We start from the raw sequence: 27,886 nt of genomic DNA on the forward strand, positions 1-27,886 counted from the left end.
TCTTGGTCTTTGTCTCTGTCTTGGTTTCTCTCTGCCTCTCTGTCTTTATTCTCACACACACACACACACACACACACACACACACACACACACACACACACAGAGAGAGAGAGAGAGAGAGAGAGAGAGACAAAATCCAACAGTTGCTTATTTTCACCTATGGAATTAATGTATATTATTTTGGCAACAGGTTTTCTTAAGATAGTATTACATCTGATTTGCAATTTCTTAGCAGATAATAAATGAAGCTAAGGGATCAAAGGAAGGTCTGTTAGCTGGTAAGGGATGAATGAAACTAAAATTTAACAACCAAGGACCCCATATCCAGTGGAAAGGCAATTATAGAAGCCAGACCTCCCACCTTCTGCATAACGATCCTGGGTTCATACTCCTATAGGGATAAAGAACAGGAAAGCTTCCAATGGAGGGGATGGGGTATGGAACTTAGTGGTAGGAACTGTGTGGAATTGTATTCCTCTTATACAATCTTGTCAATCATTATTAAATCAATTTTAAAAAAAAATCATCATCTGTGGAAATAATAAGTTAAATGTGAATGAGTAAATGTAGGTTGGGTAACTCCTGAGGGCAGACATTGTGGCTGAACTTTAAATAGCAATTACTCTTTCTTTCCTAGAAAACTGCTCAGCTCTGGCTTTTCATAGTGTGGGGAATAGAAGCTGGTATTTTGGAGCCTCAGGCATGAATGCCTTTTTGCATAACTATTATGCTATTTCTCCGGCCCAAAGCTTTTGTCTTTTTTTTTTTTTTTTTTGGAAATGAAACTGGCTAGGAAAATAAATAAAATGGTTAAAAAAAAAATCAAGGCTGAAGTTTTAGTAGACTGATATATAACATTTATTTAGGATATATGTCTGGCATTAAGCCAGCTCCCCCTGCTCCACCCTGCATTCCTGATACTATGGCCTATTTACACAATCATTGTTTTGCCTGAAAGATCCCCAACCATTCCATTCCTTTGATCTATCTTCTTTCTCCCTTGAGACCCTTCCAGCCTGCAGGGTAACATTAATCCCACCAGTTAAAACCCTCGCAACAGTTGCTAAGGAAGTTTCTACCTTCCCAGTCTGCTTTTACCTTTCTCCACCCCCTTTCCTGGCTATTTCCTTTTCCAACTTGCCACTTCTGGTTCTATCCTATAAAAGCCTTGTCTCTCTGATCAATAAAGACATTGCATCACCACTCCACCACGAGTTCAAGACTCTCTCTCCTGCATCGCTGAGTGAGTAGTAGCCCAGGCTGGCTCCAGTCGAATTCTCTCCAACCCAGAGAGCACGCGTCAGGGAAGAGGCACCCCCAGCTAGCCTGGCAGATATGTATTAAACATGAGCTATAATCTTATCTTGGTGCCACTGTCAATGACTCTACTGTAGGTACTATTATTTATTTATTTTGCTTTATAGATGATCTTAATATTTGCCAAACTCGGGAGTCAGGCAGTAGTGCAATGGGTAAGTGCAGGTGGCACAAAGCGCAAGGGTCCCAGTTTGAGGCCACGGCTTCCCACCTGCAGGAGGGTCGTTTCACAGGCTGTGAAGTAGGTCTGCAGGTGTCTATCTTTCTCTCCCTCTCTCTGTCTTCTTCTCCACTCCCCATTTCTCTCTGTCCTATCCAACAATGAATGACAACGACTACAACAACAATAAAAAAACACCAAGGGCAACAAAAAGGGAAAATAAATTAATAAGTATTAAAAAATTATAAAAAAAATATTCACTGAACTCTAAGCTGCTGTCAAAGGTCATATACTAAGTGACAGAGAAAAATGAAAACTTTTCTGGCACCAAGGTTTGTGTTAATTATTGAAAATGATACTCTCTGTTACAGAGCTTCTTAAGTTGATATCCCAAATCCAGTATCCACAGGGAGTCTGACACTTCAAACATCTTATCTGTATGGCTCCTCCTCTACCTCAGCAAATCAACTTTCGCAGTTTTTGAAAATATTTATTTGTTTGTTGCCACCACAGTTATTGCTGGGGCTTAGTTCCTGCTGGATGATCCACCACTCCCAGTAGCCACCCCCTTTTGAGTACAATAGAAACAGAGAAATAGGGAAGAGAAAGGAAGAGAGAAAGAAAGACACCTGCAGCCTGCTCTATTGCTACTGAAACTTTTCCCCTTCTGGGGAGATCTGAGGCTCAAACCTGCATCCTCACACTTTATAATAATAACTTGTGCACTTTCTGGCTTACACCATTGAGCTGCCCCATCAGTTGTAGTTTTATAAGGGGCTCAGAAGTATGAACAACCAGAAAGAGGAGAGAAATAATGAATGAGAGTGAGGAATGAAACTATTAGTTTTTCAAAATCAAAAATTAACATAAAAAAGGTGGCACAGTGGTAAAGCTTTGGACTCTCAAGCTTGAGATCCTGAGTTTGATCCCTGGCAGCACATGTGCCAGAGTGATGTCTGTTTTTTTCTCTCTCCTCCTATCTTTCTCATGAATAAATAAAATCTTTTTTTTTAAAAAAAAAGGTGGATTTAACTTAGAACCCTGAAGTACACTGTCATAGTGCCCAGTAAAAAGAGCAGCAAATATATATGGGGCTTTATAATGTAGCACTTTGAAATGTATCAAAGTGTCACTAAGTGGGGGGGGGGGGGGAGAACGAGCCTGTGGCTGCAAGAAGACAGGGCATAAGGAAAGCACTGTTTGTTGGGGGCTGGGTTACTGAGGTCATACTGTGAACATGGTGTTCTCAGCACCACACATGGAGCAATACTGGAAAGTGAACTGAGCTCTATTAAGAGGAAGGTTATAAGAATTGTAATGGTCACAAAACCCCCATCATGTGAGGAAGAATTGCATGACCTGGGAATAATGACTGAAAAGAAACTCCACCGTCCTAAGAGGCTGTTACATTGATGAAGAAGAACCAGATGTTAGGAGGAGGCAGAATACAATACAGTATACAATTTTATATATTTTATAGGATAGGTAATTAGTGACCCTGTGGTTACTGCCAAATGTTGAAGCAAAGGTTGTCAGGAGTAACCAAAACTGACTTTCAGAGAAATTAAAAATAATCATAGTAGGAAAGTCACAGGAATCTGTATGCTAAGAAATGCCCTCACAAAACCCTGGTGAACAACTAGGCTCGTACTGATTGCTAGAAAATCACATATAAAAATAACTATAAGACTCAATACTATTAAAAAAAACAGTATGGAACCTTTACATTGACTTTGAATTTCTAAGTACTGAAAGAGAGGTCAAACAATAGTATGCTATCATCTGTAGAAATAAATCTATCTCAGGTAGGAAGTTTTATTCAACTGCATACAAGCAGATGCCTTAACATAACATGATTTATAAAATAAGGACACAGATCTAAGGTGCCTTTCAGAGATATAAGTATTTTTGATTGCTTTAGAAATGTGACCCCCTTGAAGACTGTTTGACTTGCAAAGTACAGTGAGAAGATTGTCTATGTTATCAGTCTTGGATACAGACAGAAAGACAGGTATAAGAGGAACTTCAGAAACCAGCAGAGCAATATGGGAGGAGCATCAACTGGCTTTCTTCAATCCCTGGTCAGATCTACTCAGAGAAGCTGAGCAAGCATTCATGTTACCTGTGTTGACACTTGCAAAGGAAGTATGAAAATACTGAGAAACATCCACACATACCATTCTTGCAACCTCTCCAACTTCATTTATCAGAGAAAATGTAACCGCTTACTGTCATTTCTGAGGAAATTATTAAGTAGTTGGAAAAGAGGAAAACTATCCCAGGAATCTTGTGGTTGAGCCTCCAGTGCAGTGTCCATATCCACTGTGAACAAAGCCCAGAATTTCTCTGCATGCTCTGCCAATAAATCAGGCCACCAAGCAAATGCCTGTAGAGGGATAAAATGTATGAAAATAGGTTACTTCTAAGAGACACACACAAATACTGTTTCACTTGAGAAAAATGTCACTAAAGACTATGGCATAATGATGTAGAGGATGACACCAAATGCTTTCATATTTATATTCACAGGGAAAAGGAATATTAGAAATAAATACACTACAATATCCACAAAACTTATACTTACATTGAGATATAAGAAATACTTTTAATTTTTGTTTTATGTATTTTTCAAAACTCTTAAATTAAACATGTGTTCTAATAAAGCAATAAGAGTCATTTTACATTTTGATGATATTTTAGAGATCATATCTCATTCAAGTTCAAATTTATGCATAACTTACATATATATGTCAAAAATTATCCCATGTAAACATAATTTGTACTTGTACTTTAAAAAATGTGTTTGGGAAGGCAAAATAGCTTACTTGGATAGTGCACTGCTTTTCCATGTGTACAACACTGCTTTTAAGCCCTTCTGGAGGAAGATTTGGTGCTGTGGTCTCTCTATCTATTTGTCTATCTATCTATCTATCTATCTATCTATCTATCCATCTCTTCCTGTCTCTCTACCTGAAAAAGTCACCCCTGAATGGTGAAGTTCTGGTGATGAGAAACAGATAAATTGAATCTATGGTCTATAGTGAGAATACACTTTCACTGAGTGAAAATTTCTTATTTTCTAATGTAAAATAGGTCTTTCTAGGCAGTGTTTCTGATATCTGGTACTTTTATTTCACTACTCTCAGCATTATATGAATACACATGTGAATTTTTTTTTTTTTTAAAAAACTTCCCATTTGTTTAAACCACAGCCAAAGCTGACCAAAGTCTTTTACTTTTTTAATTACTATGTGATTTAATACAGACTTACAAAACTATGGGATAACAGGGGTTATCACATTGTTCCCACCACTTGAATTCTGTGTCCCCATTCCCTCCACTGGAAACTTCAGCAGAGGGTGGGGGTAAGTGGCATAATGGTTATGCAAAACAACTTTCATGCCTGAGGCTCCGAAGTCCCACCCAGGTTCAATTGCCGTACTGCCACACCACCATAAGCCAGAACTGAGCAGTGCTCATATTAAAAAAAAACAAACAAAAAAAAAAAAAAAAAAAAGAAACTGCAGTAGTTCTCCCAAGGTAACAGATTTGGGCTGACTATTATTTTTATAACTATACTTATATATATTTGCCTATTTTTTTTTTCTAATGGTCCTGCCTTCTTTTCCTTTCTAAGTCACACCTACACCTATTACTACTTTCAAATGTCCTTCCTTTTTTCTCTTCTCACTCTAGGTCCTGATGGAATTCTGAGTTCTGAGCCCTCTGGTCATTTTAATGTTTGCTCTTAAACCCTACTGTAAACACTACAAAGATGAGTCTTTCTATGCTTAGTTAACAACTTTATATCCAAACAATCATTTTTCTAATATCTTTCAGCTAATGGTAACAATTATAAACAAAACTATTTGTGGGCTGAGGAAATAGCACAGCAGTTTATAAAACATATTTTCATGCCTACGACCCCAGAAGTTCTAGGTTCAATCTCTGGCCCCACCATAAATCCAAGCTGAGCAGTGTTTTATTAAAAAAAAAAAAATGCTTTGATGTATTTTCAGAAGTTTCTTGAAAATGTGGCCTGACTATAAGTCATAGCACCAAGACTTCCTACCCATGAAACCCAGCAAAAGTTCTGTCATCCAACAGATGCTTGTAGCAACACACATACCACTGACAGATACTCTCAGTACGTCTGATACGTACTGATACTCTCAGTACATCTCAGTAGGCCACAGACCTCAGTATCAATTGCTCATGGCTCAAACTCACTGGTTATGAGAGAAATGCAAAATAAAAAAGATAACAATAAAGTACTACTTTCACCTGTGAGAATGCCATACATCAGAAAAGACAGAAATGACAAGTGTTAGAGAGGATGTGGAGAAAGTGGAACAATTTGACACTGCTGGTGGGAATGTGAGCTGGTCTAACCTTTGTGGGAAATGGGATTTACCAGAACACTAGAAATTAACTTACCCTAAGACCCATCAATTTCTTTCCTAGGGAATTATCCAAAGGAAATAAAAAGATTTAGCCAAAGATCCACGTATATCTCTGTTCATAGTAACACAATTTGTGATAGCCCAAACTAGGAAAAAAGAAAAAAAACAAAAAACCAGATGTCCAGTGACAAATGAGTGGCTAAGTAAGTTGTAGTGTACACACACAAAGTAATACTATTCAGCTACTAAAAATGATGAGTTCACCTTCACTTCAATTTGGATGAAGCTTGAAGAGATCATGCTAACTGAGATAAACCAGAAAGTGAAAGGTGAATATTTCATGATCTCACTTAGAGACAATAATTGAGAAATAATAACAGAAAAAGAAACGCAAAGCAGAACTTGTACTGGGTTTTGTGTAATTTCTCCAAAATAAAGGACTCTGGGTGGCAGGGATGATGAGACCTTTCAGGTTCTGGAGTCTGATGGTGAAGGAGGACTAGACTGGGATTGAGACTGTTTTACAGAAAACAGAGATTTTACACATGCACCAACAACTGTAAACCATTAATCCCCCCAATTTGAAAATAATAATAATAATGAAAAAAGAAAACCCAAACAAACAATGAAGCCATCCCCTTAGCATCATCTTGGGTGAAACTTGAAAGAATTATGTTAAGTGATACAAACAATAAAAAAGGACAAACACTGAATGACCTCACTTACATGTGGAACTTATAAAACAAGGACAGAAAGGGGACAGAAAACATGAAGTGTAATGTGGACTAGGTGTGGTGTACTGCACCAAAGCAAAGAGTTCTGGGACATGGGGCGTGGTGTAAGGCTAGAGAGGACACTGAAGTACTTATTGGTGCATGGTAGTGGGAAAGGGCCTAACTTTTGGGTGAGAGTGTTCTGCAGACAGCTATCATGAAAAGATGAGAAATTATACTCATGTGTCAGCAACTATACTGTAAACCATTAACCTTAAGAAAAAAAGAAAAAAAGATAAGAAAAAAAGAGACATAGATAACCTGGATGGATAAAACAAGGTCAAATTACATAGTGCTTGTAAGAAACTCAGGTAGAGTTAAGGACATACATAGGATAAAAATTAAGGAATTGAAAAAGACATTTCATGCAAATAGTAAACAGAGAAGGGACAGTTATACTTGCATCCAAAATATATTAAAAACTGTCACAAGGGACAAAGATTTTTTTTTTTTTTGTCTCTAGGGTTATTGCTGGGACTCGGTTCCTGCACCACTAATCCACTGCTCATGGAGGCCTTTTATTTCCCCTTTTGTTGCTTTATTGTTGTTGTGGTTATTATTAATTGTTGTTATTGATCTCATTGTTCTTAGATAGAACAGAGAGAAATGGAGAGAGGAGGGGAAGACAGAGAGAGGGAGAGAAAGACACCTGCAGACCTGCTTCACTCCCTGTGAAGTGACCCCTCTGCAGGTGAGGAGCCAGGGCTTGAACTGGGATCCTTATATAAGAAGTATATAAAACATATATATATATATATATATATATATATATATATATATATATATGGTCTATAAAAACATATACCGTTGCAGTAAGTTATTTTTCAAGACTTCCACATTATTTTTGCTTTAGTATTTGGTAGTATAACATATAAACTAAACCATAACAAACCATTTGCACTTCTAGAGGTTTCGGTGTTGTTGTTAGTCATTCAATTTAAATGAATAATTTGGGCGGAGGATAGATAGCATAATGGTTATGCAAACAGACTCTCATGCCTGAGGCTCTAAAGTCCCAGGTTCAATCCCCTGCACCACCATAAGCTAGAGCTAAACAGTGCTCTGGTAAAAAAAAAAAAAAAAAAAAAGAATGAATAATTTAAAAAGTATCCACCATAGGGAGTCGGGCTGTAGTGCAGCGGGCTAAGCGCAGGTGGCGCAAAACACAAGGACCGGCATAAGGATCCCGGTTCGAACCCCGGCTCCCCACCTGCAGGGGAGTCGCTTCACAGGCGGTGAAGCAGGTCTGCAGGTGTCTATCTTTCTCTCCTCCTCTCTGTCTTCCCCTCCCTCTCTCCATTTCTCTCTGTCCTATTCAACAACGACAACAACAACAATAACTACAACAATAAAAAAAATACAACAAGGGCAACAAAAGGGAAAAAATAAATAAAATAAATATAAAAAAAAAAATTTTTTTAAAAATATCCACCGCAGCTGGGGTGGTGGCTCAGTGGCTCGGAGGATAGAAGGCATACTTTGCAGCTCTAGACTTAGTTGCACTCTAGACTCTCTCCTCCCCCCCAAACCCTTCTCCCCTTTAAAAAAAAAATACTGACTAAACAGATATTTAAAACACTGACACATATGTAATCAGCATGTGGTTAATGAAAGGAAAAGCTGACTGAAGTGCAATACAAATAACAGACAGAGTAATGCTTCATTCAGCGTTTATAACGCTGATTTTCTAATACACACACTTATGTAAGTAAAAAAAAAACTGTTTGAACTGGTAGGGTTTAAATTGAGGTATTGCTCTTTGAAAACATTGTCTTTTAGTAATGTTTGAAATCTATTCAAATGGGGGGTCTAGGTGGTGGCACACCTGATTAAGTGGTCATGTTATGGAGCACGAGGACGTAGGTTCAAGCCCCTGGTCTCCACCTGCAGGGAGAAAGCTTCAAGAGAGGTGAAGCAGGACTGCAGGTGTCTCTCTGTCTCTCACCCTATTTTCCCCTTCCCCTCTCAATTTCTGTCACTATCTAATAATAAATAAAAATATTTTTAAACAATTTAAAAATCTATTAAAAATGGGTATTTGACAAATTGTTTATTATTATTATTTTTAGTTACATATATATTTTACCAGAGTGCTGCTTAGCTCTGGTTTATGGTGCAACACGAGATAGCACCTGGGACTTTGGAGCCTCAGGCATGAAAGTCTCTGTGCATAACCATTATGTTACTTACCCCTGCCCTTGACAAACAACTTAAACATAAAAATAAAATTGCATGTATGATGTTATAGCATCTATTTTTCTTGTTCCTATCCTTTAAACATTGCAGAAGTGACACACAAGAATAATGTGATAGTCCTCTCTGAGTAAAGCAGGATAGAAACTCTAGTAAAAATGCAATACTGTAAGGAGAGGCATTTTCAAAAATCTCACTTCCAGTTCACAACCAATACCTTTGCAAAAGGTTAAAATTAAGAAGATAACAGTTGTATTAGGTTAGGATTGTCTCAAGAGTTTTCAAAAAACTTCCCAAACTTCTTAAAAGTTAACTTGGATGGCAGATTTACAGAGGAGAACAAAGCAGAACAGAATATAATGTTCTTTCAAAAATAAGTAGCTTGTGGTTGACAATATTTTGCTATCACCTCAACACTTTGATTACATTTTGTAGAACTATACATTTCTGTCATAAATTGTACTTCTGAAGGAAACAGGCAATAATACCATCCAGACTCAGCTTTCCTATTTTTGTTCAAGTATGCATTCATCCTCCTTTTTGTTGCTTTTACTGTATGTTTTATGTTTTGATGGTGAAAGTAAAGCCTCAGGACTTAAAGAAATTGGAAAAGATATAAAGAAATCAGACATAATACAAGGTCCAGCAATAAAGACCAGAGGACATTGACAGTTGTCAGATTTATAAAACAAGTACATATGGATAGATGGAAAGATAGTGAAGTAAGGAGATAGGAAGACAAATTAAACTGTACAGGTCTTATGGCATAGTTACTACATTACTGTTGACTTGGACTCATCTTATTGTTCTACTTATTAATTACATGGCTTTTACGTAAGTTACTTAATTCACTCAACTTAGCTGACATATTAAAATAAAGATAACCATACCATCTACCTGAGAGGATTGTGTAAAAGTGTGCATGGAAGTCTTTGAAAAGTACTTTGCATGTAGAAAATATATGACTTACATTAGACATTATTATTTACAAATATTGTATACTTAAGATGAACTCGGGAGTACTGCAGTGGATTAAGCGCACATGGCATGAAGCGCAAGGACTGGCATAAGGATCCCGGTTCAAGCCTGCCTGGCTCCCCAACTGCAGGGGAGTCGCTTCACAAGCAGTGAAGCAGATCTGCAGGTGTCTATCTTTCTCTCCCCCTTTCTGTCTTCCTCTCCTCTCTCCATTTCTCTCTGTCCTATCCAACAATGACAACATCAATAACTACAACAACAGTAAAAAAAAAAAAAAAAAAGGGGGCAACAAAGAGAAAATAAATAAATACATAAAAAAAAAGATGAACTCAACTGAGATTATCATAACTTAGCTAGAAGTAGGTGGTAAACATATCTTGCTACACAACGGTTTTTGTGTCAATACAAATTCATATGTACCTTAGATGTGCACGGCAGTGAAGAAGAATGAGGCCACAAACAAACAAAAAGAAAAAAAAATTAAATGCTGTACTCTAAATTAGGTTCCTTTCAGAAATACAATAGAGATATTCAGAGTCTCTCGTACCTATGAGTGACCATACCCACAATGAACGCCTTTCCTTACCCTACAATGGCTGAAGCCATTAGGACACAAATAGCTGAAGTGCGGCCTGGCTCATCCATTCACATTGAGTAGAGAACTGTCTCTACTACACATTCTTTATATATATATATATTTTTTATTTTATTAAATCTTATGCATCATTGGATAGAGATGAAGAGAAATTGAAGGGGAGGGGAAGATAGAGAAGGAGAGAGACAAAGAGACATTTGCAGCCCTGCTTCACCACATGTGAAGCTTTCCCCCTGCAGGTGGGGACCAGGGACTTGAACCCAGGTCCTTGTGCACTGTAATGTGTGTGCTTAACCAGGCGCACCATCTCCTGGCTCCTCTACTAAAAATTCCAAATTACTGCTAACCTAATTCCATGTTTACAGTGTTCCTGATGTAGTAGGAAATATTTTATTTAGAATATGTAAGCCCCTTGACCTCATATTCTTGCTATAATAATAGGCATAAAAATAACATGGAGTCTCCTTTTGTATTTATGATTCCTTCTCTAGCACTTTTACTGATAGGAATATAGGAATATAGCACCAGGATATGCCACAAAGGAAAGAAAGTTGGAGAATTCCAGAATAGAGGACCACAAATAACCTTTCACCTGTATCACCACTTCTTTATCCCTGCTCTGATGCATAGTGTAAAGACCTGACAGAGAGTTAAGAGAGGATAACCATTTCAACCTTTTCAATCCAAGTAACAGTGTGGTTCATTGGATTTGCAGTGTGCCCAGAATTTCCACCCTGTCACTAACCAACTGTGCCAGTTTTTCTGTCTTTCTGGGCTCCGGTTTTCTCATCAGTAAAGTGGTGTGTGCAGAATGGGGTGGGCTGGTATTAATCTATGCCTTCCCACTGGCATTTGGGATTTCCCAAGGGTGTCAAAGCAGAGGGGTCTTCTGATGGACAGTTGTCAGATCAGTTTGCTGAAATTTCTGGCCAGACACTGTTTCAGCTCTGAAATGTGGAGATAGTCTTAAAGATTTTCTGGCAAGCAGTTGAAGTTAGCTTTCTAAAAAGAAAACAGAATTTCAGGAGCAAAGTCTGAGAGGAGAGGTTGAGAGGTCTTCAGATGGAAGGGAGGACAGTCTTAGGAGTAAGTGACTGTCAAAGATCTGAAGGACATGAAACCTGCTTAACTGAGAAATTGCTGAAGGATAGAAACAACCTCTTAGCCCTGTAAAGTAAGCTGCCACTGTGGAGAGAAGTAGAATGAAAATAAAAGGAGCTGACACATGAGCCACTTGAAGGTCTCTTTGAGGCAGATCCATTAACCTCCACCAAGGGAGCTGGGCTAGGTGCTCTTTCATGGAGTAAAGAAACTCTAGTTTGAACATTCAGCAAAATAAAGTTCAATGTAGAGTGCAGTCTTCCAATTCACTCTGGAAATGACTTTGGAATCAGACCAATTCACTCCCTAGTATTGTTCAGAGGGGGAAAAAAAAAAAAAAAAAACAACCGGGATATTCTTCAAGTAAACGGAGAAACATTTTTTTAAAAAAGATTAACACCAAAGGGGAAAATACCAAAATCCTCTCAGTTAAACTTTACTTAGTTGGTCAGGAGTATAAATCTGCAATTATTAATAGGACATTCACTGAAACATTACAACAAAGAATAACACATTAAGGAAAAGTGCTTAATCCCAAAGAAAGGAACAACGTTGACTTTAAAGTTAGTTGCAATCATAGTTGGGGCCATGGTTCAGTAGGTAGAGCACACTACTTGCTGGCATGCATCCATGTGCTGGAATGGAGTGACACTCCTCTTTAATTAAAATAAAAAGATAAATCATCAAAAGTATAATCAGAGTGGGAATTATATCTTATGTTCACAAAAAAAAAAAAAAAGAGTTGTTCTAGTCTGGAAAAACAGTGGGAAAAATTTACTCACCTCTCTTCCCTGAGGATTCCAAGAATTTGGAAGCATTGTGGAATGGAAAAATGCCACAGTGTTATAAAGTATTTCAAAAAGTCATTACAAAACCACTAACTTCCCAAAACAATTAATAAAAAAGCAGGTATCACAATAAAGTGAATCATATTTTTTTAAAAAAAAGTTATTTCAGTATTATCTCAGCAGAGACTATATTGATATCTAACTCTGGTTATCTGTTTAGTAAAGCAGTCATAATTTTGTAGATTAATAAAATGAATAGTGTATTTGTATACACTCATACTTTAACAAGCACTTAGTGAATACACTGTGCATGTGACTTTAGCTCTATTTAAAAGAGAGGGCAGTTATTATTTTCCCTATTAGTATAAGACAACCAAACATCATTTTTGTGAAATGAAAGAGGAAAATAGCTATACTTACATGAAATATACTGCACTTGGATAACCAATCAGAAATTATTTTTAATTTAAGTAAGTCTAATACTTTAGTGATAATGCCTTTTAACAAAAGACAAAGACAACACATATGTACATTTTATCATATAATTATTTTCAGTGTAACATAGCAGTAGTACTAGCCTAGGAAAAATACTCCCGGGAATTCATTTCAAATTATTGAAGCAGCTGTTTCTTCAGTTTAAAATAAAATATCCATAACAAGTTCACACATGACAGATGCAAGGTACAAACTAGATTCTACAGTGTGAGCTAAAAGCAGATGTTTTGAATGATCATATTTATAACCTGATACAATAAATCTTAGTTACCTAAAGTAAGGCTTCATAAATATTCTTTTTCTAAGAATTTGTTTAAAATGTCCTTCTTGTAGTTTCTTATATTTTACAAACTAAGCTTAATGAAATATAAGTAGTTCATAAATCCTTACTTATTTGGTCTTTTTTTTTAATTCTTCTTTCATGTTCTTTCTCAAGAATAAAAGCACTTTTTCAATACTGGCATTTATGCTATTTATTTAATTGTATAGATATCTCCACCAAATTAAAAAACAGAAAATAAATGCTTTTGTCTTTAAAAATAAAGTCATAACCAATAGAAAGGGTGGCACTTTTCAGTTCCAGAATAAGCAGTACTCCTGGGAGAATATCACTTTATATCTTTAGTGAATGGCTAATACAGAATTATAACTTTAAAAAAGTAATAAAATAGAAATAAGTTCTGATTTAGTGAAATTTTAAAGAAAACTTCTCAGAGTGAAAGACTAGCATTATCAGTTATACAGTTATGGATGTCTTCTATTCATTTTATTTTTTTTCAGTACTTTCACATTTATAAATGAATGCACCGACATTTTGAAATGAATGCAATCATATGAGAGGCATGCAATTTTCCATCATAAGATGAGCTGGTATTCCACATCACTTCTCACTATACTGTTGTACTATTAATTTTTTAAACATTTTCAAATCCTATATGCTTTTTCTTGTTCCTCACTGCATCACTGCAGTCAGGAATGGATTTTAAATTTCATACATGTAGGGTCAGCAAAGTAGTCCACTTGAATAGTGTACTGCTTTGCCATGTGTGAGATCCAGGTTCCTCTGTGGCCCCCAGCACATTGAAGGAGGGTTCAGTACTGTGACTTCTTTCACGTTTTCTATCTCTCTGTATTGATTTCCCTATCTGGGGGAAAATAAAAAAGGCAACTATAAACATGGAGAATTCCTTTGTAACAGATAAAAGTTATCTTTCAGGAAATACTCAAATATTGTCAGTGTTCTTTTCACAGGTACAAGGGAGTATGTATAAAAGGCTAAGGATGACCACTTATTCAGTGCTGTTCTCACTATGGCAAAGCATTGCATGGAGCTCTACGTGACAGTTTAAACAAGTCATCACCTCTGCGTGATGTTCTTCATTCTGCTGTAAGACTTCTATGCAGAGCTCGGCTAGATGAAGAACCTCTTCCAGTTTTCTAGCAGGTGTTGCTTGGTTCATGGTCTCTATATTGAAAAGAAATCATAATAATGTTACCTTGAAAAGAGAAAGCCAAATAAATTTTAAGATGTAATAACGAAAGCAGGGTGCTGAAACATAATGAGAAAGCATTTTTGTTTTTGAGAAATGAGGGATGTGAACAATAATGAATACAAAAAAAAAATGAGAACAGTTCACTAGACTGCAGAGAATGTCACCCACAAAGCAATCACAGGAAACTGCAAGTGCCTTGCTAGTTAATACAGAAGAACTAACAGGTGCATCTGCACATTAGATGCTCAACTTCTGCAAAAAAGCATGGTATGAGTCTCCTCAAGGTCAGAAACACAAAGAGAGCAGAGAGCACAGTTGTTTCCTTCTCTATTGTATTGCCAATACAATACCATCTTTACCAGATGAGTCATTCCTGGCATTAGCAAAAGCCATGTTTTTTTTTTTTTTTTTTTTGATTGCTATTTAAAATCACAGTTTGAATTGCTTATTGCCCATGTTGATCTTAAATTCAAGAAGTACCAAGTCACCTAAAACAACTCTGGTAGAATGGAATTAACTGATGTTCTCTACCTTGTTCTCTCATACTTTCTCTTCCTATTTTCTTTCTTTCTTTCTTTCTTTTTAAATCTTTATTGGGGGATCAATGTTTTACATTCGACAGTAAATACAATAGTTTGCACATAATATTTTTCAGTTTTCCACATAACAATACAACCCCCACTAGGTCCTCTGTTATCCTTTTTGGACCTGTACTCTCTCCCCACCCTCCCCCGAGTCTTTTACTTTGGTGCAAATACAGCACTTGCTTTAATGCATGTACCTGACACATGCCCTAAACAATAGAACCTTTGTGTAAACAGTAATTTAATCAACAACCTGCACTAATGGCAAGATATTCCCATTTTCTAACAGAGGATGGTTGGGGACATGTCTTTTAAAATTGAAGGCTCTTTAAACACGAAGACAAACTGGTATAAAAGACAATGCTATAATGAGATTCAGAAAAACTACCTGAAATTCAACTACAGAGAAAGGCAGAGAAGTTGCTTTTTAGAAGAGGTAAATTAAATCAACAGAAGCTAGAGGTATTTTAATTGTAATGCAGTTGTTTCAAAACTGAATGTGAATAATACGATTCAAACAAGGACACTGAAGATAAAGTCTCATAGATCACGGACACCCTCTTTGCACTAGTTGGTGATTGTAAGTAAGAAAAATATATTTCTCAGGAAAAGAGCTTCAAAGAAAAGAGGGGTGGCTGTCATGTAAATTACCATGCTTTACTATGTTCCTCACCTGCAGGGGGGGAAGGTTTATGAGTGATGAAGCAGTACTGCAGGTGTTTCTCTTTTTTTAAAAAAATATTTATGTATTTATTCCTTTTTGTTGTCCTAGTTGTTTTATTGTTGTAGTTATTATTGTTGTCGTCACTGTTGGATAGGACAGAGAGAAATGGAGAGAGGAGGGGAAGACAGAGTGGGGGAGAGAAAGATAGACACCTGCAGACCTGCTTCACTGCCTGTGAAGTGACTCCCCTGTAGGTGGGGAGCCGGGGGCTCGAACCGGGATCCTTATGCCAGTCCTTGTGCTTCATGCCACTTGCACTTAACCCACTGTGCAACCACCTGATTCCTGCAAGTGTTTTTTCTATCTTTCTCTTTCCCTATCACCACCCTCTCAATTTCTCTCTACCCTATCAAAGGAAAAAATGGCCATTGTAAGTGATGGATTCATAGTGTTAGCACTGAGCCCCAGAGATAACCCTGGTGGCAATAAATAAATAAATACTGAGGAAATGGTGTTTTGCATTAACAGTTGTTGTCTCAGGGATCTAATTCCCTATCTCCTCCAAGTATGTGTTAGCACACATCACTCACCACTGTGCTATATCACTGTCTCCTCAGCAGGCACAGGACCCCCACGCCCAACTCCTGTTTAACTCCTTCCCCTTTAGTTACCTTAGATCTGCAGATATCAGCAAAGCAATAATTCACTTTTATCCTCACTGAAAAACAGCTTCTGCCCCCTCAGTTTCTTTCTGAAACTCTACCCTTAAAATAAGAGGATCCTTCCACTTGGTCTTAATTTGCTCCTAAGGGACATACAATGAGGCACAGACACGTTGCTTAGCTTAGTGTCTGTTCATTAGGCATTTATTATAAGCTTAGCATAGGTCACAGAGTAGTATGGGAAGGGGCCCCCACCACCCAACCCTCCTTCACAGTCTATTATAAACTCCCCCTACCTAGTATGTTAAGTCAGTCTCATCTGTGGCAGGGAACAGAGAGGTCTGATTATTCTTCAGGAAAACCAGTCTGCCAAATACCACAGAACTGAATATATATATATATGTACAATGTACTTAGTTGTGCAAAGTGGGAGGAAGTATAAGACATGTCCTGATACTAAAAACTCAAGACTCCAAAAATGACTAGTGAAAATATCCTTAGACATCAACTATCCCATCTCCTACCTGCTTCATCAACACTTCAACATCCTCAAATAAGGGTGAGGTGAAAAAAAAAAAAGGCTTATTCATGGCTGTACTACAATCTACTCCATGGGGGTTGGGGCCACTCTACTTATTATAATCTGGTTCAGAAAAGACAAGACCCTTAAGGAAAGTTTGAAAACAATATAAAGTGAGTCTAGTGATGATGGAGATGTGAAGAGAAACTGCTGAGAGTAGGTGAGAGAGGAACCAGGTCTTGAAAAAAAGTGGAGGAGTTTCTAGAAATAATAAAAATGTATTGCATTTCAGAAAATGATGATAGCTATGTTACCATTCATCAGAGTCTATTATGAATACAGCACTAGGCACTTTCCATATGTTGTCACACACTAATCGTTCTAACAGCTTTAAGTCACAGGTTTATTTTTTTTATATTTTACTATAACTTACAAATAGGGAAACTAGCTTGGAGTGATGAAATGCAAGTAGTGAAGTCTGAACTTAGTGTGAGCTCTTACTATTTCTGCCTTGAACTTGACTACCTGGAGTGGAAGTGTGATGGGGAGAAATTCTCAAATGGATCCATAAGTCCAACAAATGGTAAGATTCACTCAACTATAAAATCACTGATACTACTTCTACTTAAGTATGCTCTACAACTAAAAACTTTATATTGTTGGATTTATATTAGACTATATAATCTTAACATATTTATATATGTGTCATCTCTTCAAAATGAAAAGCAACAAAACCTAACAGTTTCTATCACTGTGGAGGGATTTATTTTCTACACATTTTAGAACAGTATTGAGTGTTTGCAGTCATTTAAAAGTTAGGAAATCCTGGTCCCCATTTCCTGGTATAAAGATCAAAGGTAAATTTGAAAGTCTTACAGATGCTGGTTGTGATGGTAGTAAAAACTAAGTCCACATAAATAGCAATAAGGCAATGACTTGAATTCTCTTTCAATTGAAACTCTTTGAGTAGGAATAACAAATACACACAACAAAGATAAGTTGTAAGTAAAAACTTCTGAAATAGCTGAAAGTTTGTGTAGTTTATAAAGTCATTTTATCTTCAGTCACAAGTGTGCAATAATGGGAAAAAAAATCACAGAAACTCCAGGACTTAGTTTACATAGCTTTTACATTTGACACTATCTTAAATAATAAGTCTGAGAGCACCCTGTGTGCTTCTGAAACTTAAAAACTGTTGAACACTTTATTCTTCCTAGATTAAACTTACTTGAGAGGACTGAAATTTCTACTTGAACATAATTGCCACTCTAATACTTTAAATAAATAGCATTTTTATCAAATATAATATGTATGCCACCTCAGGCTGTCACCAAGTTGCCTACAGCCAAGAACTTTAATGCATTGCATAGTCAGAACTCTAGTAGACAACAAGTTTATCAATAGCACCATTAAAATTCTGAATACTGTGAATATTCACTTTTACTCTTTTTTCCTTTTTGTAACATTTCTACATTACAGATGTCTCTGTTCTTCAAGCTTCACACCAAGTAGATTGTTGCAATACACTTCAAGTGGGTATTTAAGAACATGCCCAAAGTAGTAAGATTTCTTGATAAATTTTAGTGCACTCCTTTTGGCTATGCTTTAGCTTTATTTTGTAATATTTTTACTTTTCTAAGAAAACATGCCTTGGCTCTTCAAAGCAATACCTTTTACTTACAATTCCATAAGAGGATGTCATCTCACTAGTGAAGAGGTGGGAAGGTGTGAGAAGATAGAATGACTATTTTATTTGGCAGGATTTCCTTCAGTTCCTTGCTTTAGAGAGATTGTCTACTCCTAGCAGTTATCTTGGCTTCCTCCCTTTCTGCCATCTCATGCCAAAGTACATAGTTGATATCCTACACAAAGATGCTTATGGTAAAACTTGTTGTAATGTAGGGAGAAGACTAGTAAGATCATTCCATTTTCTTTTCCACATAGGAAATGGAGAAACTTGTATTGATATTACTTATGAGTGACAGAGAGAAAGGAAGGAGGGAGGGAGGGAGACAGGGGAAGAGAGACACCAGAGCTCAGCTCTGGCTTATGATAATGGTAGTGCTCAGAATTAAATCTGGAAACTCAGAGTTTCAGGAACAAGAGTCACTTGCATAATCATCATGTCGTTTCTAGCCCTGATCTTATATTTTTATAAAAATGAAATTTTATTTAAGTAACACTGGCTTATAGTATTACATAGTTTCAGGTATACAGCATTATTAGTTTGCTTAAAATAGATTAAAGAGAGACCAATTGAAAGGTTTAAAATTACCTATGTGTAATATATGGCATTCTTCATAATGAAGTTATTCTTTTTAACATTTTTTTTTATTACCTTTATTTATTGGATGGAGTCAGCCAGAAATCAAGAGGGAAGGGGGTGATAGGAGGGAGAGAAACAAAGAGACACCTGTAGCACTGCTTCATCGCTTGCAAAGCTTTCCCTTTGCAGGTGGGGACTGGGTGCTTGAACCTGGGTCCTTGCACATCCTAACAGTGTGCTCAACCAGGTGTGCCACTGCCCTGGCCCCGTGAAGCTAGTTTTTTAGTGAAAGTGTGTATGAGTCTAGAAACTTTAGAGAAATTAGCAGGAGGCTAACACTGAGGTCTCCTACCCTTTCAAATTCCCCTTAGTGCTTCTCCAAATTTATTTAGACCAGCCTAGTGGGCTCAGGGAGTTATATTGGTTCCTAGCCTCTCCTAATTTGAGTTTTAATTCTTGTTTGGTGTTACAGTTTTAAATCTTTGCATGACACATCTTAATACACCAATTAATGCTCAGTTGGAAAGTCTACATTTTATTTTTGTCATCACTGGGGATTCCTTGGGTAAACTTCTGAAGATAGAGACAGAGAGTGGGAGAGAAGCAGCAGCACTGAATCTTCTCTCATTGTGGTGGGGGTCAAGGTCAAACCTGGGTCTTGTGCATGGCAGATAGGGGCCTTCCTTATGAGCCGTCAGGTCAACCTGAAAATTCTACAGCTTTATTGAAATTTACTGTGATTTTTTTGACCCATCACCTAACCCACACAACAACATGTAGAAATACAGAATCTAATACAATTAACTTCCTAGAAATCTTAATCCTGGCCAGATCATAATTCTCATGGGTCTTCTCTTCTTAAGAGGAAAGGAAGAGGGAGTCGGGCTGTAGTGCAGTGGGTTAAGCGCACATGGTGCAAAGCACAAGGATCCCGGTTTGATCCCCCAGCTCCCCCCCTGCAGGGGAGTCGCTTCACAGGTAGTGAAGCAGGTCTGCAGGTGTCTATCTTTCTCTCTCCCTCTCTGTCTTCCTCTCCTCTCTCCATTTCTCTCTGTCCTATCCAACAACGACAACAATAATAATAGCTACAACAATAAAACAACTATGGTAACAAAAGGGGATAATAAATAAATATTTTAAAAATATATAGAAAAAAAAGAGGAAAGGAAGAGAGAAGAAAAATGCCTCCTTTCCAATTAAACAAAACAACTCCTCTCCAGACCTGTTACTTTAAGGCTTTTGAGTGGATGAGATGATTCTAGGAATCAATCCTAACTTAGTCTCTAGATGGAATACTATTAAATGTGTAGGCTCTGGAAATATGGCCAAATATAAAAAATATAAATATAAAATATAAATATAAAAATATGTGTTGGCAAAGGATGTCAAAATCTAGGAAAGCGATGATTTCTAAAAGTAAAGTCCCTCCCTCCCCTCTTTAGTGTTAAACTAATCTATACTTGACTCATTCCTTATAAATTATCAGTTAATCCAAAAACAAACAAATAACCAAACACACACACACACACACACACACACACACAACACCAACCAAACACCCCCCCCCCTTTCTGGTGTGTCTGATTGAAGTTGAAACAATATTTTAGTTCTATGAATGCTAGAATATGCATTGCCCTCATCAATGATTGAATAATTGTAGATGGGTGATTCTCAACCGAGTATGCACCCAAATCACCTGAAGGGCTCGATAAAACAAAGAATGCTTGGTATCACTTCCTGAGTTTTAGATGCAATTGGTTTCATGTAGTCCTCAAGAACTTACTTTTCTAACAAATTCCCAGGAGATGCTGGCTGGCTTGGGAAATGCACTTTGAGAATTCCTAGTATATGAAATATAAAGTGTGCTGTGTGGTCTGGGAGGTGGTGCAGTGGCTAAGGAACTAGACTCTCAAGCATGAGGTCCTGAGTTCAATTCCTGACAGCACACATACCAGAGTGATGTCTGGCTCTTTCTCTCTCTCCTCATATCTTTCTCATTAATAAAATAAATAAAATCTTTAAAAAATATATAAAGTGTGACCTATCTGAACTTTAGATTTTTTTCTCCTTCAACTGAAGTCAAGTTATACCTTTACCTAAACTTTACTTTAGAAAAAGAGTATGTATGACCTTTATTCTGTAGAATCTGAACACAATTTACCTTCCTGTAATGCCATTCTAGACAGAATGGTGTACACATATGGACAATCCTTATATGAGTGAAAATAATCTAGGATATAATGACCTCCTTACAGCTATTAAACAACCTTAACTCTACTAATACCACTGATGTTTGAAAACAATAGATATGTGACCGCCTAATTTCAAACTCCCTTTAGGGCCATCTCCTTTAATGACCCTGCAATTTAAATCAACAATTCCAGTTAATACATCATGGAATTAACCAAGCTAATGATACAGCGCTGTGAAATAATTGTCCTGTGGCCACAGTCACATCACTTTACCTGGATTATTTTTCATCTCAAGAATTCATTTTTAAGTAAATGGTCAAATGTCAAATGTTGAACAAAGTAGAACTAGCAGCTGAGTATAGGCCAAGGAGAGTCCCATTAAGTTTAAACTGAGCAATCTCCATAAGCCAAGTCATGTGATGACCCACAAGCGATAAGCTATAAAATGGCAGTTACATATGTAAACAGAATGTCTATAACAAGTAGACTATCTCTAAGAGAAATATGGAGGCACAGTCTTCTCTTAAGGCTTTAAAAGGTAGAAGACTTAGAGAAAAAAAAGATTCCTAGGATATAGACAAAAACTTTTATATTTGTCACAGAATTATGTGACATCTGAAAGTAGAGAATCAAACACACCTTAGACTGAAATTTATTTAAGTTCTTTTTGGTATTGAAACTCTATTGAAGTCTCTAACTAGTAAAGCAGGAAGATGTAAGCTCTCCTTGAAGTTTTTATAATGTTCCCGACTAATAAAGTATTGAGAAAGAAGAATATTTTATTATTTTTAAAAATGTATTCATTTAGTAGGGAAGAGAGAAATTGAGAGGGGACGAGTATGTAGTACGTATGCACATGACAAATATGCATACATATATATGTATCTACAATATACATATATATATGTGTATGTATATATAAATGAACATGCATATGGATGTACATTCAGCAATTCAGCAGTTTTAACTGATAAATGGTCCTCTTCTCATACATAATTACATATGAATATATATAATATATATATATATAATCTCACATCCATTTCCCTTCAATGTAGTTTAGATTCAGAAACTAACAAACTTTCAGAATGATCTCGATATTGTAACTGTGATATAAACAATAAATTAAATAGCTAAGTGAAACGTCAGGCATGAAAGTCTCTTTGCATAACCAGTATGCTATCCACCCGTGCCCTGTCTTTGTTTTTCACATTCAAGGAGAAAGCTCCTCTATGAATAATAGGAGCTATGCAAGACAAAGCTAAGTGACAGTGGTGTGAAGACAGTTCATTCAGGAGAGGGCAGTGTGCAAAGTGAAAGGGTCTCTAGGGCTCACCAGTTGGGAGACAAGAAAAGAAGGAAAGAAGAACCACTGTAGGAAAGAATTTGACAAAGTTAACAGTCTTGGATGCTAAGATATTAGCTAGGAGGTATTGATGCCTATTTGTATCATTATTTCCTTTGATATGAATGTAATCAAGATCTGTTAGGGCAAGTCATACACTAATAGTGGCAGTATTATTTCACATCAAGATTTAGAGAAAGTGCCCTAGTTGGAAAACTGTTGAATATAAAAGTCAGTTGTAAAAAATAGGACTGGGGGAGCCGGGCGGTAGCGCAGCGGGTTAAGCGCAGGTGGCGCTAAGCGCAAGGACCGGCATGAGGACTCCCCACCTGCAGGGGAGTCGCTTCACAGGCGGTGAAGCAGGTCTGCAGGTGTCTGTCTTTCTCTCCTCCTCTCTGTCTTCCCCTCCTCTCTCCATTTCTCTCTGTCCTATCCAACAACGACGACATCAACTACAACAACAATAAAAAAGACAACAAGGGCAACAAAAGGGAAGATAAGTAAATAAAATTACAAAAAAAAAAAAAAGTGAAATTAAAAAAAAAATAGGACTGGATTTAGTATCATCTTAAGTATTTCTAGTTTTAATTTCCTGGATGCACTGGTCACTATATGTGTGCATGTCAATACATGCACATGGATATTTTGGAGAATCCTTCTTGGAAAAAAAAGTATCTATAATAAACACATATTAAAATATTAAAATTACAAACACATCAATTAAACTTTTTCACTTAGTGTTTAAAGCTATCGGGCTACTTGGTTATAAGGCCTATGAGTAGTAAATTCTTCCAGATTTCCAAATCTATACATCAGTCCAGAGTATTCATAAACTTTGTTGAGAAAAGAACTGAAAATCTTGTCAGTTTGTACTAGGTTGGTTTTACTCAATGTGGAAAATAATTTTTTTAAATACATTTAGACTACTGAGATCAATAAAGTGCTACAGGTATAATGGTGCTATATGTCTCTTGGTTTACTATTGACACGTTAGTAAGTAAACAAGAGGGTCATCAATCAGTTGGTTTCAAATCCCCCACTTAGAAACTGATATGTTCTGTAAAACTGCTGGTGAAAGGAAGAAACCTTGCTATTTCAAGCCCACATTTATCTGTGAATCTTATTTCATATAAAAGCTAAGAAGAAATACATGACATGGTGTCAAGTGAGCTGAGTAAACTGGCATCCTTTTTGAGACCTTTTAGGGAACAGGTGTTGAACACGTATAATGAGATTTCCATGCATCTTCAGAGGAAGGAGGTACAATTCTAGTAAGAGCTGTTCAGAATGTTATGGATCATGGCCAAGGGAGTAATTCTCAGTAAGGAGCATAGCAAAAGAGATAATACATAAATGTTTTGTTTTCTCAGGAAGTGCTTACAATTTCACTAAGAATTTTTGAGCGCAAATACTAAAGAGAAGGTCTTAGAAGAACACAAGATAAAATTTCTTTTTCTTTTCTTTCCTTTTCTTTTTTTTTCTTTTTTTTTTTTTACAGAACACTGATCAGTTCTGGCTTGTGGTATGGGGGATTGAACCTGGAATTTCTGAGTCTCAGGCATCAAGATAAATTTTATTTTTTATTAGGTTTCTTTTTAATTAGTTAATTAGATATAGACAGAGAGCAATTGAGAGGGTAGGAAGAGGTAAGAAGGGAGAGAGATAGAGAGAATCCTTCAGCCCTGCTTCACCACTTGTGAGGCTTTCCCCCAGAAGGTCGGGACCTAGATTTTGAACCCTGGTCCTTGTACACTGTAATATGTGCGTTTAATCAGGTGTGCCACTGCCTGGATCCAAGATAAATTTCCTAGATCCTGGAATCAATCCAATCAAGCAATCTTGATGCACACAATCATGCAGTTATTAATTTATTAATCTTCTATTATGAATTATGAAATAGTATGATTAATGAAACTTTCATGGCATCACTTAGGAATGTGAGCCCGATTTTTTTCCAAGCAAAAAATGACTGACAATTCTAAGTAGAAAATGAAGTAACATAAATAGAACATAGAACACACTGTGTTTTTTAAGTTAAACTGAGGTCAGATAAAATGCTTGCTATTGGGGGACCCTGCGGTAATGCACCAGGTTAATCACGCATAGTGCAAAGCACAGGGACAGGCTCACAGATCTGGGCTCAAATTCCTGTTCCCCACTTGGGGGAGGGTTCACTTCACAAGTGGTGAAGCAGGTCTGCAGCTGTCTATCTTTCTCCCCGCTCTGTCTTCCCTTCCTCTCTCAATTTCTCTCAGTTCTATCTAACAACAACAGCAGCAACAACAATAACAACAATGTATTTAAAAAAAAAAAAAAAAACAAGGCCGCCAGAAGCAGTGGATTTGTAGTGCAGGCACTGAGCCACCCAGCCATAACCCTGGAGGAAAAAATAAAAATTGCTTGCTACAATTTCAGTTTTCAGAAACTATCATAAAAACAAAAGTGTAGGGGCCAAGTGGTGGTGCACCTGGTTGAGCGCAAATGTTATAATGCACAGACTCAGGTTCAAGCCTCTGGTCCCCACCTGCTGGGAGAAAACTTTGCGACTGGTGAAGCAGTGCTGCAGGAGTCTCTCTCCCTATCTCCCCCTTCCTCTCAATTTCTGGCTGTTTCTGTCCAATAAATAAGTAACGAAAATAAAAATAAATAAATAAATAGCCCACAAAAGTGTAACCTACTGAATGAGAAAAGGCAATCGCAATTTTCATATTCAACAAGAGATTAATACCCTGAATACACAAATAATTCACACAACCCAACAATAAAGTCAAGCAACCCAGTAAAAAAAAATGGACAGAGGATCTGAATAAACATTCTTTTATGGAAGAAATACAGATGGCCAATGGGGGTATGAAAAATATCTATCTTCATCTATCATTAGGGAAAAGCAAATCAAAGTCACAGTGAGATAGACTAGCATACCTTTGAAGAACACTTACTATAAAAGACAAGAACTAACAACTGTTTTTAAAGTTGTGGTGAAAATGGAGCACTTATACACTACTGGTAGTGATGCAAATCACTAGGGCCACTATGGAAAAACTGTAGAATTCTAAAAATATTAAGAATAAAAATAACAGGAACTATAGAGATAGTTCACCAGGTAGTGTGTGTGCACTGCCACATATATGACAAAAGCTTGAGACCAAGGCATCATATAGAAGGACTAGGCTTCCCTGGATCGAAGACCCCACCAATGTGTCCTGGAGCTCAGCTTCCCCAGAGTCACACCCTACTAGGGAAAGAGAGAGGCAGACTGGGGGTATGGACCGACCAGTCAACGCCCATGTTCAGCGGGGAAGCAATTACAGAAGCCAGACCTTCTACCTTCTGCAACCCTCAACGACCCTGGGTCCATGCTCCCAGAGGGATAGAGAATGGGAAAGCTACCATGGGAGGGGGTGGGTTATGGGGATTGGGTGTTGGGAATTGTGTGGAGTTGTACCCCTCCTACCTTATGGTTTTGTTCACTAATCCTTTCTTAAATAAAAAATTAAAAAAAAAAAAAAAAGAAGCTCTGGTCCTACAGTGTCTCTCCCCCTCTATGGAACTCAATCTGAATTAAAGTGACCCAGGCGTCATGGAATCACACATATATTAGGATTTGGACACATACACACACACACACACACACACACACACACACACACACACACACACACACACACACACACCAAGCAAGCACAATAAGCAAACATGCAAGCAAGCAAGCAAACAAACTACAAAAAGACTCTACATACTCTAGTTATTCCACTTACTGGGTTTTATTCCAACAATTTGGAAACACCAATTCAAAGAGATGTTAAGTACTTCTATGTGCATTATAGTATCATTTCCAATAGCTAAGTTATCAAAATAACCCAAGTGCCCAATAACAGATAAGTCGATAAAGATGTCATATATTGGGTTTTCTGAATAGTCATGACATATTTTTCTCGATTTCTTTGATGCAAACATGCATCATGACTTTTCCAACAATCCAATACATACACTGTGGAGTACTCCTCAGCTAGAAAAATAGTTTATCTTCTTTAGGCTTAGTTTCTCTCCTCTTAAAAATATAGTATAAAAATTATGAAATTGTGGACAGCATGTAGTGCAGTGGGTTAAGTGCACATGGTGCAAAGTGCAAGGAACAGTGTAAGGATCCCGATTCGAGCCCCCGGCTCCCCACCTGCAGAGGGATCGCTTCATGGGTGGTGAAGCAGGTCTGCAGGTGTCTGTCTACCTTTCTCTCTCCCCTCTCTGTATCCCCACCTTTCTCAATTTCTCTGTCTTATGCAATGACAACAACAACAACAAGGGCAACAAAATGGGAAAAATGACCTCCAGGAGCAGTGGATTTGTAGTATAGTGCAGGCACCATGCCCCAACAACAACAACAAAAAAAAACCTGGAGGCAAAAAAAAATTATGAAATTTTGTGATTTGTAACAATATGGATGAACCTATAGTGAAAGAGAGTGATTTCACTTTTATGTAGAAGATAAAGAAAATAAACGAATGAACAAGAGTCTCAGAATAACAAAATAGTGCTACTAGACAGGAAAGGAAAGAGAGTGGTTAAGGACAATGATGGGGTTCCTGTAAGTTGGTGAATGGCATCTAGACTTTCTCTCACTCTCCCTTCCTCTATTGCTCCTGCCCTTTCTCCCTCTGCTTCTCCCATTTTTTTTTTTTCTGAATCTGAGACCCTGTACATGCAGGATCTCAATAATCATGGGCTGTTTCATTTAGACAGAGAAGAGGATAGGCACCACTGTACCAGAGCTTCTCCAAATACTAAGCTACTCCCACATGGTGCCACATTGGTTACATGGATAGAAAAGTGGACCCTAGCTGGCAAGTGATCTTTCTGGCCTTGGAAAGTAGGCATTTAATGAAGATCATAACATACAGTACATACAGATGTCTAATGATATTGCTATATCCAGAAACTGTGTATTTTAAAACGATGTTGCTTCAACTAAATAAGAAGTGAAAATAAATTTGCTTCAGGGAGTTGGGCGGTAACACAGTGGGTTAAGCGCAGGAGGTGCGAAGTGCAAGGACTGGAGTAAGGATCCCGGTTTGAGCCCCTGGCTCCCCACCTGCAGGGGAATCGCTTTACAAGCGGTGAAACAGGTCTGTAGGTGTCTTTCTCTCCCCGTCTTCCCCTCCTCTCTCCATTTCTCTCTGTCCTAACAAGGACGACATCAATAACAACAACAATATTAACTACAACAATAATAAAAAACAACAAAAGTAACAAAATGGAAAATAAATAAATAATAAAAAATTTAAAAAATATAAATTTGCAATAAATTTACTTCAATTCAAATATATAATAACTTGAAAAGACAATCAGGAAGTAAAAGG

The 27,886-nt window shown here is 37.3% G+C and overlaps 1 protein-coding gene across 9 annotated transcripts in view; it reads right to left on the reverse strand.

Moving 5' to 3' along the window:
* The window catches only part of CADPS2 (calcium dependent secretion activator 2), a 614,124-nt gene that overhangs the window by 87,798 nt on the left and 498,440 nt on the right, over positions 1-27,886 (reverse strand). For 5 of the 9 annotated variants that reach the window (XM_060196500.1, XM_060196498.1, XM_060196499.1 and 2 more), the window contains 2 exons: positions 14,158-14,268; positions 3,707-3,865 (listed from right to left, as the gene is read on the reverse strand). In XM_060196500.1, coding sequence (XP_060052483.1) covers positions 3,707-3,865; positions 14,158-14,268 — 270 coding nt within the window. The remainder of the gene's footprint in view (positions 1-3,706; positions 3,866-14,157; positions 14,269-27,886) is intronic. The other 4 variants (XM_060196497.1, XM_060196496.1, XM_060196491.1 and 1 more) reach the window with 1 other exon arrangement.

This window comes from Erinaceus europaeus, chromosome 8 (assembly GCF_950295315.1).
Source record: "Erinaceus europaeus chromosome 8, mEriEur2.1, whole genome shotgun sequence".
Classification (NCBI taxonomy): domain Eukaryota; kingdom Metazoa; phylum Chordata; class Mammalia; order Eulipotyphla; family Erinaceidae; genus Erinaceus; species Erinaceus europaeus.